The 26186-nt window shown below is 42.7% G+C and overlaps 1 protein-coding gene and 1 long non-coding RNA gene across 2 annotated transcripts in view; one reads left to right on the top strand and one right to left on the bottom strand.

Annotated features, from left to right (window-relative positions):
• HPGDS (hematopoietic prostaglandin D synthase) overlaps positions 1–21753 on the bottom strand; it is a 29642-nt gene extending 7889 nt beyond the window's left edge. The window contains exons 1-2 of the mRNA XM_009634775.2: positions 21715–21753; positions 9885–10026 (exon numbers count right to left, since the gene is read on the bottom strand). Coding sequence (XP_009633070.1) covers positions 9885–10017 — 133 coding nt within the window. The 5' untranslated portion in view covers positions 10018–10026; positions 21715–21753. The remainder of the gene's footprint in view (positions 1–9884; positions 10027–21714) is intronic.
• Positions 18547–24632, top strand: LOC118451876. The gene is made up of 3 exons (XR_004841456.1): positions 18547–19270; positions 23629–23888; positions 24117–24632. It is a non-coding gene; the product is annotated as an uncharacterized LOC118451876 (long non-coding RNA).
• The last annotated feature ends 1554 nt before the right edge of the window (positions 24633–26186 follow it).

The raw sequence follows: 26186 nt of genomic DNA, 5'->3' as shown, positions 1-26186 counted from the left end.
AAGGTTAAGGTTATAACCAGATGGCACTGCAAGAAACCAGGTATTGCATTTCCTATTCCCTAGCCTTGTGCTGTAAAGGCTGAATGTGCTCCTACATATCCTGAATTCTTTATGCAGTGAAACTGTGGAATCTTGGTTTTTCTTTCTCTTCCTTCCTTTTTCCTCCCCAGGAGAGCGACTGCCAAGGTTAAGCAAAGTATTACTGAAGATTGTGTAGTGCAGGATCCAGCTGGGGTCTGAAGTAAGAGACTGGGTAAAGACTACACAGGTACTTTTTCATTTGCACTTGTTTTAAATTCAGAAGCAGTGACTCAAAGAAGTATCTGTATTTCAGAACTTATATTCTGACAAGGCATTTCACTTGATAGTCATCACCAAGAGGCAAATATAGCTTTCACACAGAACCTCAAATGCTAAGAATATACTCAAATTTACTTGGCTTGGCTTGCATTCAAAAATAAAAAATCAGTCAGTCATGGGGAAGAAGCCTCCAGACTTTAAATACAGGGAAGAGAAACTAAGCAGGCATCATGGATATCTGTAAGAGAATTTGAGATAAGAAATCAATCTTATTTTTCAGTTATTAATTTAGTAGCATAATGTATGTGAAAACACGGGCTGCTGTTTTGCCATGCTTTGGAGAAGCTGCTGGCGTGGTATCAAATGGGGCTGGAACCTCGGAGCAAAGCTTAAGCTGGGAAAAGACGTCACGTCTGGGGCAGTGAGAATCCGCTCGTGGGAACCTGGTGCTGTTCACTGGAGGAACTTTAAATCTCTGCATTTCAAAGGGTGCTATTTCATAAATTCCAAGTACACGATTGCAAATCCTGGTCACAGCCAAATGGTTTGTACCTGATTTTCATTTGGATTACACTTTATGTAAATAAGATGTATTGCCCATCTTAAGACTGTCTTGCAATGTAAAAGGGCAGTAGCGGAAAAGTGAGAACGTCAGCTGCTGGAAACATGCAAGGTGCTTTCAAATCCAGGAGGGCTGTCTTTATGGGACAGCTGGAATGATACCTCTATTCTGCGAGGCTTTTTAGTTCTTAATGAAAAGGGGAAAAACATGCTTTCATGACCTGTTTATCAAGGAAGCTTCATGTATGATGAGCACTGCCATGTGGCTCTGGCGTTTAGCGTGCAGTATATGAATCACATTAGGTATGGGATCTTAGATGTCAAATCTTTATCTGCAAAACTAATTTGGCAGCTGCACAAGGCATCCAGGACTCTTCTGTGCATTTTTTTTTCCTGCACCTGAACACAGTACTCACGATGGCTTTTTTTTTTTCCCCTTAGGTTCAGCACACTGTGAAGATGGTGTATAAATTTTGATGCTGATGACTAGCAGAAGCAAGAGAGCTCGAAGAGTATCAGCTGCTGTATCCCAGGGAGAAAGCGTGCACTGCTAGTTGTCATCAAAACAGTAATAGACTTGTTGCACAGAAGACTTAATATGTTTATCATCTAGAGAACAGCAAGGTCCTGGCAAGTCCATGTATTGCTTCACTGAGAATCCAGAGAGAAAAAGATGCATTCCCGAATGCTAAACAGAAAAGCTCTTTAGTTGTGAAAATGAGAAGAGCCTTGGTTCTGTGCTGTGGATTAACGGTGCAAAGTGCCCTGGGCATCGCTGCCACCAAAGCCACACAGCTGTGAAGTAACCCTTGCCTATTATGCAGGATACCAGGGCACCTTCCAAGCAAGCACGAGCAGAGGGGGCGAGAGCGTGCGTGGCTGCTGGACACCCCGGCATGGTCAGCCTACAGCCGTCTCCAGATCCCCCCAGACCACACAAGGCTGTACACCAACGCCTGACAACAGGTAACAGCAAAAGTGCAACTGGCTCAGGAGCAATAACCGCCACTCCCGAAGGAGTTAACTGGCCTTTTTCAGAGGCCCCAGTAGGAGGGCCACTGGGCTGATGTGTTTTTGGCTAGGTCAACGTGACTAAGCCAACCTCTGTAGCAATAACTGTCAAAACACCATGATCACTGCTCAGGTTGGGAAACTACCATTGCTTCATCTAGAAAGCGAACAGGCCATTTTCCACTGTGTTTACATGCAGGGGAAAGTCTAAAAGCCACAGCTTTGACTGGTGCTTCACTTTGTGCGTCACTACAAGGAAAATGAAAGCCTGTTTGTTTGTACAGATGAATTATTTTTTTAAGAAACCCTTGATTACAGGAAAAGGAGGGAGGCATCTTTCTGATGGTTGAGGAACATGGATTAAGGTGGGCGGCAGGGTGGTAGTAGTGTCTCATGTTCTGTTTCTCAGGAATCTGGCTAATTCTGGTTTTACTTTTTTTTTTGTTGTTTTTTCACCTAGCAGTCCAGACCATTCAAGGGAATTGCCATTCATTCATTGAAAATGTGAGTAATGCCTACAACGTGCTTCCTCCTCAGTGCTGAGCTATTTTCATTAAGAGCTGGTAATCCTTTCCTGGAAAAGAAACTGATTTTGCAATTAAAAATATACAAATCCAGCTTTGTTTTGTGTGCAATAGAAATATTTATACACTTGCATGATTCATAATGCAAGTATAAAATTCATAAATGAGGGCAGATTTTACTGCACATTGTCCTGCGAGCCTTCAGTGTCCAAAAGACATTGCGCTTTGATTTACAGTGAGGCTTAGAGGTTTCTTGTTAAGAGGCAGCATGTCTCTTGTCAGCATTGCTAAGCAGTGGATTAGTTAAAGCATAACAGGTGGGAAATGGGAGATGTTCCTTCTTTTCTTGTGTGTTCAAAATGCCATTTGATTTTTTTTTTCTTATAAAGAACGGGAAAAAATTGTGATTTGAATATAAATATTTTTCTTGCTGATAGAGTGTGCATATATATGACAACACACTGACTTTTGTTGAGTATTGAGTTAATAAGCTGTAAATGAGTGCAATTCTGAGAGGTTTGAAGAAAGTGCACTTGTACTGGGCAGATCATTGTAAAAATCTGTCATTTCTTCTCAGGTGCTGGGCATGCTCTTCCTGCACACCAGAAAGTATGGCAGATATCCAGGCTGCTTTATAGCTGAAGAAAATAGCAGAGAACAGTCAAGGGGCAGAAAATATTTATAGTGCATCTCCCTCATATTGAAGGAGGAGGTATAATGATTTATAAAGTTGCATTTTCAGTCTGGAAAAGTTTAGGGAAAAAAAAAACCTCTTTGCCTTTGAAACATTATTATCCAATATTCATGTAACAAGACCAGTTTTTAGTAACCTGCAGTAAAGTATTTTTTTGCTCTTGTAACTTAAGAGAATGATTTCCTATAATTCATAGCAAAACCAGGAGATTGGCTGTATATATAAAGTTTGGCTGTTGTAGGCAGGAACATGTTCCTTGTGAAAACTGGAGGCTTCTTTTTCCAAGTGGAGAAGAGGGGGGTGGATTTGCGTCTTGCAGTTCATCCCAAGGAAGGATGCAAAGAGCCTTTACGCTGGATGGGTGCAGTTTGATTGCTGGAGGCAAGGTCAGAGTTTGACAAATGACCTCGATGTGGCCTCTAGACACCTTGCCCATAGCTCATTTTTTTTGAAGCACAGCAGAAGACACAGCCAGGCCATCTACTCAAGGGCTCCAAACTACAGCAGAAAACCAGCTATCTGTACGTGAATTTAAGCAGAGTTACCCTTAGACGCATGGGTATGGGCTCCTATGGCTTGCTTTGAGCCTCCTGTGGTGCTTTTGGCCCCAGCTCTGCCCAATGACAACACATGTTCAAGGAGCCCCTGGGGATGTCCGAATGTGCCATGTGTATAAGCGTTGTGTTAAAACTGCTAAATTTTACACATTTTTGGTGAAAGGCATGGTTCGCGCAACTCCAGGTGAACAAAGCATGTAGGGAAGTTTCTGCCAGGCTCCTACATTAGATGAGCAAGTGAAAGAGGAGGCACGTGAAGCTGGAGGGATCTAATCTGGGTAGGATGAGGGTTGTGGGGGCAAACCATGAAAGAGCATGCGTTGGAGAGCACTCGTGAAGGAAGTCAAGCCAAAGCAGTGCAGGCTGGAAGGACGTGTGTGTCACTTTGCTAGTTTTTCTTTAACCTTGAGGATTAAGGGGCTGCTTCGTACTTACGTCAGTTTATACCCTTGTGTATCCATATGGATGTCCTTTCCATGTTTTTCAAAACAATGTTGTCTTGTGAAGTTTCCGATTCCCACATGAGCAAATACATTTTAAGAAGGAAAACCAGAAAAATCTGTTGCCGTCATTGTACAAACAGTGTCATTTCTCAGGCATGCACAAAATATATGACCTTTCCCTTTTAGTTTCTGCTTCCTTTGTTGCTTGTCTGAAGTAGAAGATGCTATGAATGCTTGTGCTGATTTCCAGGTTTAGATTGAAAACTCGCTGAAAAGAGGAACAGGGTTCTTAAAAAGCATGCTGTTTAGATAACTAAACCTGTAATTGTCTTTAAAATGAACTTTCATCACCAAATTCTTGCTTTTCTTGTTATCTTCATTATGCATTGTTTTTAGCATTGCATGCTGGAATGAAATCTGCACAGACTTTACACTCCCCACGAAGAAAACCTTGAGAGCGGGTGAGTGCAAGTAGTCAGACTGGTCTGCAGTCTCTCTTCTCATTTTAGGAAGGGCTCACTGAAGTATCTGTGCAATGCTTAGGAGTTGGATGAATTCCTTATACATACTTTAATTTTGCTTGGCTTTTGTGACTAGAACTGTGATGTTTATATTATCTCTGCTGGATACTAAGCAGGAGAGATGAGGCCTGATGTGTGTTATAAGCAAGGACTTCTGTATAAATTGTCTTCATCCCATGGAGTCCCTAAGGGCTGTGATAACTATTCCCATCCTGGCATGCCTATAAGTTCTCACTAGTGTCCAGGCCTTACCTTTGACCATGAGCTCCTTGCTTATCCTCCTGGGCACGACCCAGTGGATGGTGCTCATGTGGGCCTGTTTTTTTGTCAAGGACAGGAAGGGGAAACACAACACAGAGCTGAGCACAGTTTTTTCTGAGCCTGGCAGCTAGGCTGGCTGGCTGCTGGTGTGGAGAAACCAGAGCTTAGTGCTGTGCTTGCTTCTCACCGCTGCTCTCCCCCAGCCAGTGAGGAGCCCCTACGCAGATACAGTTAATTTTCTCCTTCCCTTAGTGCTTTCTTCCTTTTCCACTCAACTTTGTCATTACTCTTCTTCTCCTCATCTTGCTTCTTTCTCCCCACTTTTCATAGAATCATAGAATGTTTTGGGTTGGAAGGGACCTTTAGAGGTCATCTAGCCCAACCCCCCTGCAGTGAGCAGGGACACCTTTAAACAGATCAGGTTGCTCAGAGCCCCATCCAACCTGGCCTTGAATGTTTCCAGGGATGGAGCCTCCACTACCTCCCTGGGCAACCCGTTCCAGTGTTTCAGCACCCTTTTATCCTGACTCGCCTCAGCTTTGCTCCCAGATGTGAGTTCAGGTTCCCCTATTTCCCCCAAGGTGACCTGCTCTTCCCCACGCTTCATCCTCCCTGTATTGAAATTGTCCATGGCCTTGATGCTAAGCAGCCTGCATTTAAGCATTTCATTGTTCCTCAAAACCTGAATAATTAAGGGATTTGCAATCAAGCAGCTGAGATTGATGCCATAGTAAGGCAGCTAGATTGGTCAAAGATGGGGGAAAATAAATGTCTCAGCCCTGCTTCTTACTACAATATCTCTGTCAAAATAAGGGATGATCGGGATGGTGCTCTGATCCAACCTCAGCCCAGCTTTAGTACTGTAGCTATGGCAACTCATATTCTCCTTGGAAGTGATTACTAAGCCCTACTTTTTACCCCAGGATAGCTATTTACACATCTTAGCTAGAGCTACATGACAGCAAGTCAGTCGGAAAACAGGACAACTGCTCCCTTGAGGAATTCTTGTTTGCTCTCAGGTGCCTCTCAAGATTAATCTATTGTCTTGGAAGTATTTTCAGTGCAATAATTAGCCTGTCAAGTTTCCTGAGGACCTTTCAAGCACTGTTGCACCCCTCCTAAAGAGTTTATGGGGCGTTTACAGCTGTCAGTGCAATGAAAGCATCCTTGCTATGACGATAAAGTCTGTGTAATTGCCATTGCTTCGAATTCCCTGAATAAGCCTACTATCTCAAGGGGATGGTAACGTTGTGCAGCGTTACAGTGGATTTTCTGCTGTATCATGACTTACGTCAGTGCAATGATGCTTTTTCTGAGGAGCCATTTATGTGGCACAGCAGATTTCGAATTAGTCTATTATTTGATAGTGTGATAGATCTGGAATTGAGTATGGTTTAAATGATGGCATGGTCAAGTTAAAGCCTGTTCAAAAGGAAATGTAAAATGTGAGTTTGTTTACTTACTTTAAAAATTATTGACATATAGAGTGAAGGGTCGTGTAAAGCTGCTACTCAATACTCAACTGTTTTTTTTTAAATTCTGTGCTAAAGCTGTCAATGCTAATACTTATAAACAAGCTTAAGCAAGCTAGTATGCATTATAAACTGTTATAAACTACAATCCTTGCCTGAAATCAGCAACTGGAAAATCTACCAAAAATGATCTGATTAGTGACCAAAGGGTAAAAAAAAAATTGAGATACAGAAATTTAAATTTCAGAGTGTATAAAGCAAATGACACAGGTTTTTATGTTACAATATGCCTCCCTCTCGCACAAAAAAAAGCGCACCACTTAGGCGTAAACAAAATCAAGTGAGGTAGTTTTTCTAGGAGCGAGGATTTACTTATTTGCCTGAAGGACCATTAAGGCTACAGCTTACTGGGGGAAGTCACGTGAAAAATGCCAAACCAAACAACAAACCCCATCACACTCTTCAGTCCAAGTCAAAATTAAACTTCCAGCAGCTGCAAGTCTGATTTCTAAATGGCCTTTCTGCACATTAATCTTAATGCACCCATTTTTTGTTTTTCCATCAATTTTACAGGAGTACTAAGAAATAAGCCTTTTCTTCAGATTAATGACAGTATTTTCTAGGTTATGATGATTTGGCTGGGAGGTTGGTATTTGCTGAAAAACCTTACTTCAGTTTTGTGAAAACTGAGGAAGCAAACCTATCCTCTGTGCAGAGACCTGGCTCCTTATGTTCTTAGACAGACTTGGATTCTTTGATTTGTTCCCTTCGTAGCTCAAGAAACGTGAAATGCTCTCCTTGTCCAAACTTCTTCCCTAAGTACTTTCTTTCTTTATCTTACATATTCATACCTGAAGTTTTTAAAAAAGGGGGACACTACGTTGTGCTTGCAGACTCTGCAGTCAAAACTGGTTTCAGATCTTTCATAGGCAAGTTGATATATGCAAGCATGGTGTATGCAATTGTGCAGAGCAATTTTTGCTGGTATTCCTTAATCTCACTTCAGTATATAATTATGTAATTAGTTCAATTACTTGGACCAATTTTGATGATTTTTGAGGGTTGTAAAATAAGCAATGTACCAAATTGCTATTACATTAACTGCTGTTACATCAAATGCAGCTGTAATTCCCCCTATCATCGCTAAATGCTTACCACCCTTTGGTTTTCACCAGGATGAGACTGGCTGAAATCTGCTACTTTGTTTCTTCTTGTTGAAGTAGACCCAGGCCAGGCCAAATGGGGGGAAAAAAATAATCCTGGGCTTCCTAAGGAAGATCTGAATGCAGAATATGAATGACAGTAGTGTAGAAGATCTCTCGGCAGAGTGAGCTATGCCTTCGTATGGGCAATGGGTTGGATGGATCCCCTCATTTCATATTTACTGTTGAACACAGCAGTAATTGAACTTTTTTGGCAAGGTTCCTGTCACCTGCTTTCCTGAGGACCAGTACTTTTCGCTCTTCAATCCCTGCCTCCATGGAGGGCGCTGAGGCACTTTTGGAAAATTCAAGATGGTAGAGAATGCAAGTGGTTTGTTTTCCTTACGGCGATGGTGCATCTCTGCTGTACGCAATACTGTTGTAGTGTTAAGACAGACAAAGCCTACACGACCTAGTCCCTAGCTAGGAGGTGACCATTTCTTGTGTTGAGTCATGGCCTGCAAAGTTAGCATTTAGGTACCTTGGGGCAGACTGGGGCAGTGGCTGCTGGTCTTGTACAGGATAAGGCTGTTTACTGCAAAGCCCTGTTGCTACCTTTCGTTCAGAGTTTTGCTGAATGATTTGCCTGTGGGAGATTACTTTGTCTGGAAATACCATGAGTAACGATTGCTTCACAAAGGAGAAGGAGGAGGAGGTAGTCATCAGTTAGCTGATCTCCAGGCAATTTCCTTAGCAGCGTTACATTGTTATGCATACAAACAAGATACCTTTACTCTCGTTTTAGTTGATGAGCCTCATAACTTGCATATTGTCTGCAATCTAGATGCCACTGGTTGCAAATGCCACCATTACATTGGTGCTTGAGCTAGGATTCAGGGAGCCTTCCAGAAGCAAAACTTTAGCATCCTGGTATGAGGTGTACTAGCACTTTCAGACATGCATTCTTTGTAGGTGCACATTTTCCCTGTCAATTAGCACGATGCATTCCAGTTCCCATCCACTGACTGGCTGACTGCGTGCCTACAGAAGCCTGAAATTCAAAGAACTCCTAGGCCAGCATAAATTTTGCACAGCTGATTACACAAATCTGGGAGCAACAGCTCCCACATTTTTACTAAACTTCTTATCTGCTTTGGAATTTTGTCTCGGGATCACTCATAGTAGAGACTGCTATGAAAAGCCATTATGCAGAGAAAATGAAAAATCTTAATTAACCCTTGGTAAACCTGCTAACAAACTTTTCACATCACAGAAAGAGAAACAAAGTCAGCCAAAGGTTAAAGGGCTTAACCAACATTCCTTAATGCAACAGATACAGCTACAAACTGTATGGCTTAGAATTTCTAGGGTGCCTTTGCTCACAGTGTTTTGGCGGTTATGGTGTTGCAGCTGGGCATACACTGTAGTGAATAAGTACTGTACATACAAATCTTCCCTGGGAGGTTCATGACGTGAGCACTGAAGAAAAGCATAGGAAGAATTTTCCTGCATTATTTCTTGGACTGGCTTGGACGTTGGGGACATCATCAATATTCAGAGAGAGATGCAACGCCTTTACCTTGCCTGATAATCTGCTGTTAGAACACCTTGTCCTAGAATACGAATGTCTCTGTAGTCTTTAAGTCACTACTTCTGCTTTTTCTTTTTAATTTGTCTTACTGCAAAATCAGTATGCAAACATCTACATAGAATTATACTTTGTTAATATTCTCTGAACTTTGTTTCAGGACATAAGTGGGTATGTGTACGTGTGAATATGTGCATAGTTAAGCATGAAAAAGGCCTATGCAGAGCTTTCCTCAGTTCATCTGAATTCTCAATCTCTCCTTTAGTTTCTACCCTGCTTCCCTGAGAACTGCAGTGGGAGAGAAATAAGCTATACCACATGGTCAGCAGGCTTAAGCTCTTGCAAAGAAAAGGTTTCTGAAGTCAGTCATCCCTAAATGAAAATACCTCCGTTTCCACGGCTTCATTTACACTCTGCTCTGTGGGTTGCTAGCCAGTGTTTTCTAGATCTGATCACCACAGGTGGCTTCAGCTGCCATGTGGAGAGCAGAAGTGCTTTTGAGTATTTGTCATTCAAGTCACTGCAAATGTTACAGGAAAGACCAAATTTAGCTTCACCCTACAAGAATTTGGTAGCCCACTGGCTGGGCTTATTAAAAGGTAAGAAAGCCTATGAAGAAACATTGCTTAGTTAATAGAAAGCACCTTGTGCATTAGTTGTCTGTCTGGACAAAAAAATTCATATAGGCTTAATTAAAGCCAGGAATTAAACGTATTTCTGCTCATGAAACATATAGGTACCTCTTCAATTGCTTCGTTGTTTGACAGCATTTCTAGCGGAGCTTTGGATGTAAGATCCCATGCTACTTACTTGGTTTGATTTTGGGCCAGTCTGCTGCTTCTATCCTGTGGTCTTCATACTTCTTGCCCGAATAGGCAAACAGGTAGCGGCTGATTTCTGCTCGTCCTCGCAGATTGAAGTATGTCAGCTTGTACTGTGGCATGCTGGATCCCTGAGGGGAAAGGCACCATGTTGCTTTAGGGATGAGTAACTCAACTCCTTTTTACAAAAGCACACCAGATGCTTGTTTTTGAAAGACATGCTCATACAATGCAAAGGACATATTACACTAAGCCATGTCGTGTTGCACTTTGCAATCATTGCGTTAGTGACACCTTTTTGTTCTGCATTTGTCAGCCACAATATTCGGATGTGGACGATTACAGTTAAAGCTGCAGTTCCTCCTTGTGTATCACCAGAAAGACGGCTTGTTTTTTTCAGATAAATTAAGAACTTTCAAGTTTCATTTATTTTTCTTGTGACTCCAAACTCAGGCCATTTATATAAAGTGTTTTTCAGAGTGCCAATGTAAAAATCGTATACTGTAACAGAAGATGGTTGCTGTCTTGAGCAGCAATTTTGTTCAAGCTTGCCCTCATTAACTATTACCCTAGTTGTGTAGGCAATCGACTCAAGTTATTTTAGAAGGAAAATTTGCTATGGAAACCAGTCTACACTGTTGTTTGGAGAAAATCGTCATCACATTCTCAGTTTTTTTGTACAGAAGCCAAAAGAAAACTTGAAATGACTTTGTTAGGTTTTCATGTGATTCCCCCCTCCCCCTTCAGCTCTAGTTAGGAATCATGTACCAGGAAGGCTCCATTTGTTTGGCTGTGTAACAGGCAACAAAAGAAAATACTCACGAGTTTGTACAAGAAGGATGGTGCAGGAAAGGTGAAGAGCTAAGGTAACTTTAAACCAAAAGTAAGCTTTTAAACTCTGCACACGTAGCACCTCAATAAGAGAGATCTGTGAGCTCAGCTGAGATTTAAATGTACTGGTTAAAGGAAACTAAAACAACAGTCCATGTCCTCCCCCAAAGCAAAACTGTCTCATTTTGGCCTTAAAGTAGACCTTGCACGTCATTTACCACTCTTTTATATCCATCAGATTCAGAGTGTTAGTAACAAAGCATGCAACACAGATCATCTGCACTGGGAAAGAAAGGGAATTTTTTTTTTTTTTTTTTTTTTTTTTTTTTTTTTGAAGTGCTACTACCTAACTTTGTAATAGAAACAACCCCCTATTTAGTCACCTCGCCTTTGAAAATGTGCTTGAGGGCAGATGTATCACCAGCTTTCACTTTAGAGGCTCTTTGTTCAGAAACTGGGAAAGCTTGCACTGAACTCATGCTGAAAAGAGCAAACTGCCTTTGCCACTTTCTCCTCAAAAGTCGAAACATCTACTTTCCTTCCTCAGAGTAGCAAAGGCAAAATAAAAAAAGATCACAGCAAATGAGCACACTGGAGGCTGCTGAATTTATCTTGGAAGCTACCTATTCCCCTACAGCATACAGCAGGGTCAGGGGAGATTATTAGTAAGTGGAGATTTGTCACAGCTGATGGCCCAGCAGAGAAGCAGAGTTACCAATGGAGATATCTACAGGTGCTTCAAAACAAAAGACACCACTACAATTATTTTTTAAGTCAAGCAAGTGTGTCCCTTTGCACTGTATGCAAGAGGGAAGCTGCAGGAAAAATGAGTTACATTAGGATGTGATTAGTGTTAATTACCAAAAAATACGTTTGCCTGCTGATTGGCAAATGCTGCTCACAGATTACAGGTGTAACTCTCTCTCTAGGAGAGAAATTTTGAGATTTCCAAATTTTTCAAGAATGCTTTAGGTAAATGGCAAAACTTTGCCACTCTAGTTTCAAATTTTGTGTCCAGATTTATTACTTATTATGCTTTACTGTGCTTATATAATACTACTATATATTATTATACTTTATTATTTATTTATGCAGGTTGAATTTGGATTATAGAGAGGATGAGACTGTGGCTTTTCTTTTTCCCATTTGTCCCTGCTTCTGATTTTGTATGGTCATTTGAGAGCGAGGAATGGTGTTTTTAAAAGAACATGTGATATCTGAGGTTCAAATCAGACATGATTTGGGAGTAAAAGGGGAAAAACCACCTGGCTTGATTCTTACTTTCCAGCTTGTTTTAGAGGCAAGCGAATACTCCTGATTTCAGTCTGTGTTTGGAGAGGACATGACCTCTAACATGCGAAACCCACAGTGTCTGTTCCCCCTACTTTAGGGGTGTCTGCAGAGCTTTTTTCATAATCAGCAATAGAAGTTCCAGTGTCCTGGACTTCATTCACTGCTCACATGTGGCTCCGATGTCTCAGCTACCTCTAGCCCCCTAGTCCTGTGCTAGCAGAAAGTTGTCGACAGCTGGAAGGCATTTAAAAGCAGAAGGAAAGAAGGTTTGAAGGTGGAGTTCATGAGGAAGGCAGTAGAAAGCTGGATACAGAACGGGCTGGAGATGAGTGAAGTGTCACATTCCTGGTGGCAAGTATCTTGAAAGAGACCAATTCTTGCTGTGGGAGAGCTTTATATACAAAGACATGTATAATCAGGAGTAGCGAGATGATGTAAAGAAAAGGGAATTTTGGCCGAAGATCAGGAAGTCTTTCTGGCTGTTGCAGTAGACTGCGGAATATTTTGGTCTGTCAAGGAAGCGGTGGAAACGATTGTTTGAAAGGTCCAAAACAAAGCCAAACAAATTTCTAACGAATACACCGTAAGGAGTAATCAAATACTTGCAGCGCTGCAAGGAGTTTACCAAAAATACTTGACATTCTAAAGGCCTCTATAGCTTTATTGTAAGCATGTTTTTGTAAATGTTTGTAGGTTTTATTTTTTATTTGTATTCATTGTGAAATGTCAGGAGTAGTGCTTCCTAAACAATTACAGATATGTTTCTAAATGAAAGAAATGGTTGTGTTCGGAATAGCTTTTTGCCAAATATACAAAGTAAGTTGTTGGTTTTTTCCTTAATCTCCTTTACCTCATTTTCCCAGTGTGTTTTGTAAAAGTACTCATCATAAGAAACAAACCAAAGCGATTTAAAAAATGTCCAACACTATTAAATGATTGAAAAATATCACTTCTAGGGGAAAAAGGTCTATTTTGGGTCTTTGGGTTTGTGCTTTTGTCTTGGGGGGGGTTGGGGGGAGTGGGGAGGGAGGCAGGGGAACCTTTAAAACTACTTAAAATTATTTCTCTTTTTCTAGGTTTAGCCATGGCTTAAAAATGCTGGAAGATTGTACCTACCTCTACACCTTCCCTGCCTGACATCAATAGCACCTGCAGAAACCTTGACCCCAGTTTTACTGCATCCAACTTTCAAAGCAGCGAACTCAGCTGGTCTAAATTTACTGTTAAATTAGCTGTAACGCTTTGAAGTTGTTGACCTGCTTAGCTGATTTCCTAGCTTTCCTCTGTGGCTTTCTTAAAGCCAGCTTAACTGGCTTTAACATACCTTTAAACAGAAGATTAGTGGATCTTGTGATTAAATTCAACCTTTGGAGCCACACAGTGACAAAATCAAACAAAATCTGAGAGAAGGTTGAATGTGTAGGAGGTGGCATCCTCCACGTTGCTCATGAGTCAAAATTCAGGTTGAAATTACAAGTGTCTCAGACATCTTAGATTTCAAATAATTTAAGACTGCTCACGTCTTTGTGGAGATACCGTACTACCTGATGAATTTGGGATGATTTTGTTCCAGTTGAAGCAGGGCCAAGCAATTAAATTGAAAACTTCAGGCAAGATTAGAGAGAAAAACCAGAGCCCAGGAAGGAATCTGCATCATCCTCTGAGAACTAAAATGCTGAATTTCAGATAGCGCTAGTACAGGAGGAGAGAAAAAGCACTGGCAGACTGGAAACTGTATGAAGGTACCAGGAGGGTACCGAAAAGCAGACAGTCCTGGTGTCTGCAAGGTATGCAGTACCTTTGCTTTTACTGGATGGCAGCGTATGTGTCCCTGCTCTGTTTTAAAGGGTAAATCCCAAGCGCACCGCCTGCATTTTGCTTGCCCCAGATGAGTTTTGGGTGTGTGCCCAGTGCAACCCAGAGCAGGCTGCCTCTGCCAGTCCTGCATGGCCAACCTGAGCCCTTGTCCCGTGAAAGCAAACACCAAAACTCTGCTGGGCTTTGTAGAGGAACAGTGTTTCATCTCTGTTTTGGAAAATCCAGCCCACAAAGTAATACAAGAAAATATTCTTCAGGCTAATAACAGACACCAAAACCTGGATGCAGGTATGTATGTGAATTCAGAAAAAACAAACAAACAAACAAACAAAACCAACAAAAAAAACCAAAACAAAAGGCAGCACTTTGTCTCATTTTCTTGGATAAGGTTATGAATACTTGAGGCGACAGGCAGCCCAGAGCTTTTCCCTGACCTGGGAGCAGAGAGGGAAGAAACCAGCTAAGCTGAGCTTACTCGTTCACATCCATCCAAAGTCTGACAAAGAACCTCGTGGTGCAAAGTCCCCTTTAATTGTACTTTGCACTGTGAGAAATTAAGGGTTTTCCTGCCTTAAGGTTTCATCATTGTTAGAGGATTTAAAAACCCCAACTGTTCCCTCCAGCAAGCAAGACCGGTAGGGTTGGGTTAAGGTTTATCTGGGTATTTCTAAAAATCTGGGACTCGAACTGTCTGTCTGGAAGAGGCAAAGCATTGCACTGTATGTGTTATTATTTAACACGAGGGTTCTTCATTAATTTAGGAGTCACTTACGGAAAGCAGCACTGCTAGCACCTGACCCAGTGCTGCCCCGGCCATGGCCCTGCCAAAAAGGGGAAGCTGGAGGTCTCGGCTGCCTGGTGTCATCATCCTCGCTTGAATTGCAACCAGACCAAGACTTGGTCCTTGGGGAAGCTCTGTTTCATTTCCCTGTGCAAATATAACTGAGGGCTGCCTCTGTGAACCCAGGGCCTCTCATCGGCCACCAGGAGAGCGGGCTGGACCTCAGGATCTCCCGGAGGAAAGCCAGTGCCCACTGAAGGGCATGAGAAGGGACGGTGCTGCCATGTCTGAAGAGGAAGGTGAAAAAGTCCCTCCAAGGACTAGTTGAGTGAAGGTTCTGTTAATGGATACGTCTGTTTATTTTATTATCAGATTAAGCTGTTACATCCGTTTGGAGTGTTTGGGTTGCTGGAGCTGATCTTATACGTTCCATTTTCAGGATTTTGTGAGGCGAAAGTATAACAACAAATCAGCTTCCACTCACGTAAACCTACAGGTATCTTTCTGCCAAGAAGCATCCTGCTTTATGAAGTGTGAAACAGAGTTCGTGCCCTCTCTGAGCGACAGCCTAGCCGAGGCTGAAAAGCTTGGTGGACGTCTTTCTTTCTTTTTGTTCTTAGTACTACTTCTTTTAAAGCAGTTGCTTTCTCTTTACAAGGTGTTTCTTTAAAGTTGGCCTGGAAATTAGATGGGTAGGTTTGAAATAGATGCATACCCAGCAGCCTGATTTGGGTACCTTACTGGGGTGGAGGTGACACTGCAATTTCAGCCACCTCATGTATTTCTGTGATGTCCTAGAGGTACTGTGCCACGTTTACAGCTTGAAGTTCTTATCACCAGTATCAGGTGAACATTTTCCATTTATGGTAACACTGGGATTTCAGAGGGAAAACTATTCCTTCTCTTCCACTACTGGGCCAGTCACTGGGCCCAGTAGTGCTAATGTCGATTAGGAGACTCGGTTTAGAAAGGGAAAGGAGAGATGAGCTGGCTGGGTTTACATTTTTGGTTTTGTTTTTTTTTTTTTTCTTTGTATATACAGACAAAAGAGTCTTTACACATTAAAGAAGAGTTTTTCCTTAGGCTATTATCTCAAGAGTGACCTATCCAAATACAAATTTTTGGTTCTAATCCTTACGGGTTGGGGAGAGTTGTGCTACTTTATGGAGTACAAAGAAAAATTTTTAATGAGGAAAGAGACTTACTCTGCTTTATTTCACCTGAGAAACATTAGGAATACCAGTTTTGCCTGTTTTGCTTATTGTCCTTCTCAGATACATTAATTCTCCATCCCTGTAATTGGAGAGCCGAGTATTAAAGCAGCTTTCTCCTTCCTCAATTTTAAAAAAGGTTTCCCTGTCCAAGTGAGTCTTCCTGCCTTCATTTTTTAAGTTTTCAGTTTTCAGAGGAAGGAACTGGAGACACAAGACTTAAATAGCTATTGTAGAAGGCAAGTAAAGAAAAGCTCCCACAGCTATAACTTTATAAAATCCAAGGTAGGAAAGATAGAAAATGTCTGTGTCCAGCATTTCTTCCTTTTTATTTAACCAACCTAACACAACGGTCAGGAGGGTTTGGGGAAAGGCATGCTTGCTTACCTTCTCCTGCTTGAGCAATGCCAACAGGGCAGGAGCCAGCTGGAAAGCAGCCTTGCCCGTGGTGAGCTCTCCTTCTGCTTGCTGATCAGATCGGTTGCTGCAGGAATGCTTTCCCTCGGATGAAAAATTGTTATCTCTAAAGACTCTTGTGTTTATATTTTATGTCTACATACAGAGCTGAAATTGCAGACAGAAATAGCGATGTATTGGCCCTTTTTGGAGAGAAAAGGGTTTGATGGTGAGAAATCTGTGCCAGCAAGAACCAGCCACGGGGTGGCTGCTGGTCCCCTTCTGACTCCTTGCTTGTGAGGAAGGTTGGCAGCTGCTTGCCAAAGGCACTGGCTTAATCCAAGCTGTTTATCCGGATGTAAGTGACACTAAGACAATAACTTTTGCCTTTCCCTGGAAAAATCTGAGGGTCACGGTAGGTACCTTATGTGATGTACTCCCTGAACGGGAAAGCTAATGGCTTTGGGATTGTCATTAGGAAACAAAGACTTAAAGAATGGGTTCTTTTTTCTGCTAAGAGGTGTTTTTATTAATTCTTTTTTAATGAAGAAAATAAGAAAATTTCCACCCCCCTTTTGAAGGAGAAGGATTGGAGAATATGGGCAGATTAATGGAAGACTGTAAATCTTCCAGTGGAAGATTTCCACAGCAGTCTGTGTTTTGACAGAGAATAAAATGAAAGCATTAAGTAATTCTGTGTAATTCCTGTCAGCTCTCAGTCTGTATAAACTCTCTTCCGAAAAGCGATGGTCTCTTTTCCTGCTCCACCCCAGTTATAGAAAAATAAACATTTTCATTTGATCCCTTATTTTTCTATGCCAGATAGCAATCTGGACCTTGGAGAGAAAAGAGAAAAAATCTGCTCACTCTTTTTGTGTTTAATACACAAAACAGCTGAAGTAAATGTTTATGCAATTTGATGTAGGGTTGAGTTTTGAAATAGCAACTCCCAAATGTAATGGTTGTGGCCTGACACTTCTTAGCATGATTTTCAAGATTAGATAAATGCATGGCTTAAAGCAATTTTTTTTTTTTTTTTGAGTGGGATTTTGCATGTCGTGGCCCCCATGAGGGAGGCCTAGGAGAAAAAAAAAAATTGCAATGTGTTTGTCAGTTGGGTTTGCTTTTTTTTTTTTTTTTTTTTTTTTTTGAGTGGGATTTTGCATGTCTTTACCCTGTATGCTGGTTATTTGCAACCTGTGGTGGAAATTAGCCTCCTAACATCAGAAGAGTTTTTAAGGCATTGCTGTGAGTAAAGCTCTGCTGTGCGAGCGAGGGCTTCTGAAAGCCTGATCTGTCAATGTGTGGGTTTAACAAAAGAGGCTGTAGGAGAGCTCAAAGCAGTAATCTGTCCAAAGAAGCTCCAGGCTTGGTTTGCTGATGTGGGAAACCAGAGCCCTAGAAAAATCCTTCAGGAATACAGGGAAAAAATACATCTTAGTGAAGGAGAAGAATTAGAAAAATACCTATTCTGAGAGGTTTTTTTGAAGGCGAGAGTCCAGCCTGACTGGATGGTGAATGGGTGGTCGCCGTGTAGACGGTTGTTGAAGGAGAACACCAGCGTCCACTGGGTTTCTCCAAGCTGACTTCGTAGCTGATGCTCTTCATGTGAGTGCCCCTCAGGCTGCTGCATTCAAAATGACAGGAATTCAGGTATTTGAAGTTCACCCCATTCATTTTAACTGAAGGGAATGAGGGAGCGCTCACATCTCAGCAGGTACAAGGGCGGCAGAGAGGCGGTGATGGACAGGGCTTTGCTGGGCTGTCTCAGTGGTGTGCTGCTCCTTCTGCCTTGTGTGCCGGGCTCTTTGGTTTAGGGCCTGACCACCTGTGATGACTTTGCTTTCTGTCTGATCTCAGGCTTTTGATTTGCAGCTGCTTGGCCCCAGTTTTATGTAAATAACTTTTAAGATGGCTTTGTGTGGCCTCCCAAGCTGTAATGAACTTCAAATAAATAAATGGCACACCTGAGACCGTGACATACTGCTAAATAAAATTGCAAGAGGAGAGATCTCAGGGAAGATGCAGACTAAGGAGCGGTTAGGATAATTTCTCAGGAGAGACTATTTAAGTCTCTTATTTCCTCGTCAGATATTATAAGAATTCCCTGAAGCGTTTTGTGGTAGAACAAAAGCCTAAATAATCTTAATTCTTGCCAACAGCAGTCGTTCCTGTAAAATTCATGCCTTGCATCTGCCTGTAGCCTTCAGATAAATCAGCACCCCCTCACAATATCCCTACAAAGCAAAGAGTGCAAATGCAAGTCATGTTGCTCTGTCTTAAGCGGTTTAGTCAGCTCTCCAAAGGCAGCTGCTGGTTTTGCCAGGACGATTTCGTGTCCATTTCCTGAACCTCAAGCTTGTCTGGCACAGCAATTTGTATAACAACAGTTCTTGGTCACCCAGCATCTTCCCTCACCTGTGAAAAAATTAACTTTTCTTCCTATCGCAGCCACCTGTACGTGTGTGCGTGTATGTACAGGGGGAGCACAAGCACCAGCTCCTTCCCCCTGCTAGCCTAAACTACTTTGTTCCTGAACTGTCACATGTTATGAATCCACTGTACAACTTGCCAAAAATAAACAAAATTACAGGCATGAAAGAAAAAGTATTAGGTAGGTTTGTCAGGACAATATATGTTCCATGTAGTCAGGACAGGTGAGACCAGGCAAAGTTTTATTCACTTAGCAGAGTTTTCCAGCAGCACCCACCAGCTCTCCTGCTCATGAATTCCTGGGGTCCTCTTCTTCTGCCCCAGGGTGCTTGGCACATACCACCCCACCCGGGAGGCACCAACACCCTGGGACAGGGCACAGATCTCGTGTATTTTCAGATATTTTGAAATTGTTTTCACAGACAGAGTGAGCCTGATGAGACCCAGGAAGCACTCTTCGGACATTGCCAGGCTTCTTGAGAGGACCAGCACTGGGAAGTGTGGACCTACAGCCCTGAACAACGGCTGTCCAGAAACTTGGGGGAATCACCTAGATTTGGCCATAAGCTGCCAACGTCCAAGACCCCATGGCTTATGGTCGCAAACTGCTCGGTATGTAAAACCCTAACCTATGTGTCCCCACACTTAAGAAGAAAGTAGTGTCCGAGCAGCAGTTTGCAGCTGATTTCACCTTGGCTCATGGGGACACCAAGGCAGAGTCTGGCTCTGGGGCAGTGCCCATTGCTGCAGGTTCTTTGCTCTGCCCCAGAGTACCCTGGCACATAATTCCCATTTACCTGAGGTGTACAGTTACAGAGACTGGCATCCCACAGTTGTTCTTTCCTGTTGTCAAACCCCAACTAAAGAAAGATTGCGAGACCTTTCAAACCATTCTTTCTGTATGTCTGTCTTTGTCCTCCTTCTCCCTTTGCCATCTGCTACCCAAATCCAAAGTGTAGATGTCTGACACACCTGAAAGTCCTTGTTTTCTCTCTTATCCCATTTCATGCTCATGCTTTACAGAGTCATTCCAGCAATGTTTTTAGTTGCTTCTAAAGAGGTGCAAAATTAAGCATTTCATTTTTTTCAGTTCATTGTAGTAGCTTTTTTTAATGGGAATTTTAGTAGATTGACTCCTCATAAGTGAGGTTCTTTAAAATGACAGCACTTAAAAAATGTACATGTGGGATTTGGCAGATTACTCACCCCCTCACACACACCTAGTGCTAAGTGGCAAAAGGGTGAAAAATTCACCTGTTGGAGATTTGCAGCATAGATGATAAGTCTTCAGCTGATGTGAGTAAGCATAGCTTATAGTAGCATGGGATGCCGCTTGCTAATCCAACACCCGCAATATGTCAGTGACTCGTAGGCAGCGTAATTACTTCCCAGTGAGATTTTGGACAAAGGTATTTTGAAAGTGGGTGCCGGCTTCAATTGCTTTGGCTTTCTAGCTGCTTAGCAGAAGCTTGTGTATGGCAAACAGCAACCAGAAATCGTAAGAGCCCACCCTTAAAGCAGCAGAGTGTGGTCACTGGTGACGCAGGAGCGTGCCGCATGGAAGGCGACTGGCTAACGTCCTTGTGTTTGCACAAATCCAGAACTCTAGTAATTGCTTTGTGTATATTTTCGGTTTAAAATTTGGAGAGCTTCAGCCTTATTTATGCCCAAATTGATTTGACTGTGTGTCTGGGTGTGTATGCATCTGCAGCAGGGAATAATTCACACTATGTACACATTTTTAGGGAGATGTGGATTCTATCTTGGATTAAATAAAGCAAAAGAATATACAAAAGTAAACTTACAAAAGACCTCAGTGTCTAATATTTTTTTTTTTGGCTTTACAAAAGTCACAACTTTTGTGTACAAAAGTACTGGTGTTTACAATCCGTTCTAAGGAGCATAGAAGCCCGGAAAAATACTTCATAGCTACAGCTTGGTTGCTTGGATAGTTTGAAATGAGCAGTGAATAAAAGATGGCTTTTAACCAAGGAAATGCGACTGGGAGGATTAAGCACACAGGCAAATGATGGCAGTTAGAATTTAAAGAAATTTAAAGAAATTAAAAATTTAAAGAAAAGTCCTGAACAGATATTCAGAATATAATTTTGAAGTACAAGACAAAAAACAACAGAAGAAAAAAACCCAAACCCTGTGAGTTTTGAAAATGAGAAAAATACAGCAAGTGGAAGCAGATGCAGGAGGTTTTCCTCTATAGAATAATGGTGGGAATTAGGATGAGAGTATGCTAATCCATTGGTGAATCACAAGACAGAAGTTTGAAAAATGGACAGAACAGTGCACAAAAATGACCTGGAAGGATTGGTTGGTGCTGCTTAATATTCATCTAATTCCTCTGACATTAACCTAGATTCGGTTTGGTTACAGAAGTGGATGCGTGGAAGTCAGCCTTTACATGTCATGGGATATTGCTTTGAAACGGTTTTTCATGTACTGAAAACTCCCTGCAGGATGCCAGGAGCCTACCACCCCAACGTCTGGCTCCTGTGCTGGTGAGGTTGTCTTTTCTTTGGAAGGTGGTGTCTCTCTGACAAGCATCCTGATTATCAAAGTGGCTCAGTACTGATAGCATCAGGCACTGGTGAGAAACAGGAGCTTGCTGTAACGACAGGCTGGTGATCTGCCTTTTTGCCTCCGGAAAAGCAGTCCATAATGTTTGAAGTCTGATTGTAGCAGTGCATGTGGTTGTACAGGTGCCTGAAGTACAGCAGGCAGGTCAAAGATGCCTGTGAGCAGCAAAGAAGGTGCAAAGCTGGGGTACTTGAGTTACGCTTGCAGCCGGCGTGTAGAGCTTGTGGTTAGCCCTCGCTGTGCCAGTAAGCACTAATCAGAGACTGACGCTGAATAAACCTAAGAAAACCCTAAAAATGAAATACTCTCAGCACGTGCTCTGCATGTAGCATAATTGACGAGAATAACCCCCACGCAGCTGGTGAACCAGGAGCCCTAGGGAGGGCAGAATAAGATCAGAAGAAGGAAGGGGAAAGAGAGAGGAGGCAGGCTGTGGCAGGAAGCAAAGCCGAAGCAGAACTCACTCTGGTGCAGCGATACGTGGTCCTTCCCTCAGCGCCTGGGAGTCCCTCTGAGTGCCGGCCTCGGTGGAAAAGACTCATATATGCTGTTTATTAACATGCAAACCACTCCCCGTGACAAGCATGCCATCATGACTCTCTCTCTCCCCCTCTCACACACACACAGGCAAAGCAAATGCATCGTTCTCTCAGACAGGCAACCAAGCTTTGTGACTTTTTTGGACCAGTGCAGGAAATTGGGTACTGGAGCTTGTGTTCAAGGGCAAGAAATACTTTATTATTATTTAAATGGCACTTTAATAAAAATAGATACTGGGGAGCTGAGTCAGATGATAGGTGTGGTTTTTAAAATGTAAAAAGTTTGGAACAAGCCAAGAAACAGCTGTCTTTTAGATTATTTCTAACTAATGTGAAGCCCTCCAGTATTTGCTCTAATTGTAGAACAATGCCTTAAATGGCTGCAATCTCATTAAAACACAGGATCCAGAAATAATTAAAAAAAAAAAAGTAATTTCTAGGGCTTTGTCATAAATAACAACGTAGTTTAAGACTTTTTTTTTTTGCCTTTATCAGTGAAGAAGGGGACAGAGGATTTGAGCAAAGGCTGTCCATGAGTAATGCACATTAGTTGTTAGAGCTCTGTGATGTTACTGCTTTTCATCACCCGTGGATGTTGTGCTTTTTTGTTTGTTTTTTCTTTTTCCAATTAATTTGTACCTTGACCTTAACAAAGTCCATTCGGTGTTGCTGTGCTTTGCTTTGTTTTCCTCTTTGCGTGCAACCAGAACCTAGCAGCATTGGAGAAAAGCTTTCTGGAGCTAAAGAGATAGGTCTGATGTGTACCACACAAATCTGCTTTGAAGCCTTATTCACTTTGTATAAATAAACGGTTGTGGGTGTTCTTTGCAGGTGCAGAGAGCAGCAGTAACCAAAGCGCTCTCCCCTGGGATGAGGAGGTGCCAGATCCTGGCAGATTCCACCATTAATCTGCAGGTCAACTCACTTCCATGCAATACATGTTTTCCCCTGGTGTCAACAGCTGAGATTTCAACCTCCAGCAGCCTTTACAGCTAAGAACAAGTTTAAACAAACAAGCAAACAAAAACCCAACCTACCCAATTTGTCTTCTAATTGGGACTGGTATAATCTGAGTTTTGAGCCAAATTGTCAAGGCCGATGTTAATTGTGGTACTTCCTTGCTTTTGGACTTGCCTTGACTGCAGATTCATGCTTTAACACTTCTTTTCTCCAGCATGTCAGTGGGGGTTGTGGTGTGGTTTTGAGTACATCCTAAAAAGGGACATTTAAAATGTTTTAACTTAGCCACTATTTCACCAGTTTTTAATTGCTCATTGGACATAAAACAGCCTCTATGGGTCATGACAGTTCCTTCCATTGCAGAGAAGGAGCTGAGATTTTCTTTCCCCCATTTCATTAGCAGAAAACTGAAGTGATATTTTGATATTTATGGTTCTCAAAAATTTTGCTCTTGAAGTAAATGGAAGTAATATGAAACAAATTTATTTTACAAATATTTGCAAGATTTTGAGCCACTGAGAAGTTCAATTTACTTGATGTTGGAGCAGAGAGTGAACGCAGCAGTATGTTGTAGGTTCTGGTTCTCAACCTTCTCAAGGGGGAAGCAGAAGGTATTTTCCAGGAACTGTTTTCAACAGATAACAGTTTCCTCCTACCTTGGCAGGGTTGCCAGTGATAATACGTAGTAAAGCATTAGTAAGAACATTGGTAATCTAGCTTTTGCTTTCAATGTGAGGTGGTTAATGAATTAAAACTGTACTTCCACTCCCAGAGTTCCCTTTGTTGAGTTGGTATGAAGCACAAGCACTTCTTTGCACTACAGTTATATCTCAAATGAATGATGAGTTAGTAAAAAGCCCTTTCTCCTTTTGCCTGTAGGAAATCTTTAATGCTGATCCAGGAGAAAAGCTTTCCAACCTGTGGCAGAACTGCGCTGAGGACCAACTCTTTGACTTTGTATTTTCCAAGGGGTAACTTGGTCCCTGTCCAGTGGAAGCCGTGCTTAGGCCATGTGTCACGGGCAGGTGTTATTCCCTCCCCTCTGTGCTGCTCTGGGCACCTCAGGGTCTGGCAAAGAGTGTGATTATACAAACAGTAGGATTTACAAAGGCTGCTGCTCAGGAGTACCTACTGCCCAGGTGAGTACAGCTCTTTACAGGATCAGGAGGTAGGTTTCTTCTCCTAAAGAAAAAAATAATTCTTCCTTTCTGCCAGATTCTGCTCACTGCATACGTGAACGATCAAATAAATTCCTGCACTTCCTAAAATGGGAAGTGATTTGTGCCCACAAATTTAAAATAATGATGAAGTTAGTAATGTGCTGAACTGGCTTAACCTTAGCTCCCTCTGTTGAAGATTTCTTACAGATTAAGCAAGCTTTACATTTCTGTTGCTTTCGGCCTGCAACAGCTGTTGACGGCACGAAAAATATGCTAACCACCAGTTGTACGCAGTCAAGCTGGGACTGCGTATCAGTTTGTTGCACGAGGCTCTTCGCCTGAAGTGTCTTTGACTTCTGCCCAGCTTCTGGAAGCTTTAGGACTGGGAGAACAAACCAGTCAAGATCACCATCTATTAAACGAAGCGTGTATAAAACCTGGGTGGAGAGACATCCATTCAGGTCAGACACCTTCCCCTTGGACTGTGGCAGAGGCAGGATCTGTGACGAAATATGACATACATAAGTCCATGAAAATACACAAGCCCATAAAAAATGGCATACGTGAGTCCATGGGGCCAGATGGGGTCCACCCAAGGGTACCGAGGGAGCTGGTGGAGGTGCTCACCAAGCCCGTTTCCATCACCTGTCAGCAGTCCAGGATGACTGGGGAAGTTCCACTTGACTGGAGATTGGCAAATGTGACACCTGTTTACAAGAAGGGCCAGAGGGAGGATCCAGGGAACTACAGGCCTGTCAGTCTGACCTCGGTGCCAGGGAAGGTTATGGAGCAGATCGTCTTCGGTGCCATCACACAGCATGTCTGGGACAATCAGGAGATCAGGCCCAGTCAACATGGGTTTATGAAACGCAGGTCCTTCTTGACCAACCTGATCTCCCCCTATGACAAGGTGAACCATTTAGTGGATGAGGGAAAGGCTGTGGATGTAGTGCACCTGGACTTTAGTAAAGCCTTTGACACCATTTCCCATGGCATTCTGCTTGAGAAACTGGCTGGCCATGGCCTGGACAAGCATACTCTTTGCTGGGTAAAAGCCATCTGGATGGCTGGACTCAAAGGGTGGTGGTGAATGGAGTTAAATCCAGTTGGAGGCTGGTCACAAGTAGTATTCCCCAGGACTCAGTGTTGGGGCTAGTTTTGTTTAACATTTTTATCAATGAACTGGACAAGGAGATCGAGTGCACCCTCAGTAAGTTTGCAGACACCAAGTTGTGTGGGAGTGTCAATCTGCTCGAGAGTAGGAAGGATCTACAGAGGGACCTGGACAGGCTGGATCGATGCGCTGAGGCCAAGTGTATGTGGTTCAACAAGGCCAAGTGCCAGGTCCTGTACTTGGGTCACAACAACCCTGTGCAACGCTACAGGCTTGGGGATGAGTGGCTGGAAAGCTGCTTGGCAGAGAGTGATCCGGTGGTACTGGTCGACAGCTGGCTGAGTATGAGCCAGCAGTGTGCCCAGGTGGCCAAGAGGGCCAACAGCATCCTGACTTGTATCAGGAATAGTGTGGCCAACAGGAGCAGGGAAGTGATCGTGCCCTGTACTTGGCACTAGTGAGACTGCACCTTGACTACTGTGTTCAGTTTTGGGCCCCTGAGTTCAAGAAGGACATTGAGGCACTGGAGCATGTCTGGAGAAAGGCAAGGAAGCTGAGGGAACTGGGATTGTTTAGGCTGGAGAAGAGGAGGCTGAGGGGAGACCTTATCAACCTCTACAACTGCCTGAAAGGAGGTTGCAGTGAGGTGGGTGTTGGTCTCTTCTCCCAAGTAACAAGTGATAGGATGAGGGGAAATGGCCTCAAGTTGCACCAGGGGGTGTTTAGATTGGATATTAGAAACAATTTCTTCACTGAAAGGGTTATCAGGCACTGGAATGGGCTGCCCAGGGAAGTGGTCGAGTCCCCATCCCTGGAGGTATTTAAAAGATGGGTAGCTAAGATGCTTAGAGACATGGTTTAGTGGTGGACAGGTACAGTTGGACTCAGTGATCTTAAAGGTCTTTTCCAACCAAATGATTCTATGAAATGTCCCATGACTCAGAGGGTTGCATTTTGACAATTTGACCTTTGGTCACGGACCAATATCTAGTTTTCTTGCGGTCAGCTGAGCCCCGAACAACTTTGAGAGCATGTGTCTGGTGATTGCGTGGAGTCACAAGTCAGTAAAAGGATGCTTTCTGTGCATTTTATACAGGAACGTGAAGACATTAACTAAATCACACATTTTCTTTCTTGGTCAGCACAAAGGCTGTCCTCTCCAT

The sequence above is a fragment of the Egretta garzetta genome, unplaced genomic scaffold (genome assembly GCF_000687185.1).
Source record: "Egretta garzetta isolate BGI_Z169 unplaced genomic scaffold, ASM68718v1 scaffold72, whole genome shotgun sequence".
Lineage (NCBI taxonomy): Eukaryota > Metazoa > Chordata > Aves > Pelecaniformes > Ardeidae > Egretta > Egretta garzetta.
The sequence above is the reverse complement of the archived record's forward strand: the minus strand, read 5'-3'. Positions and strand labels throughout refer to the sequence as shown.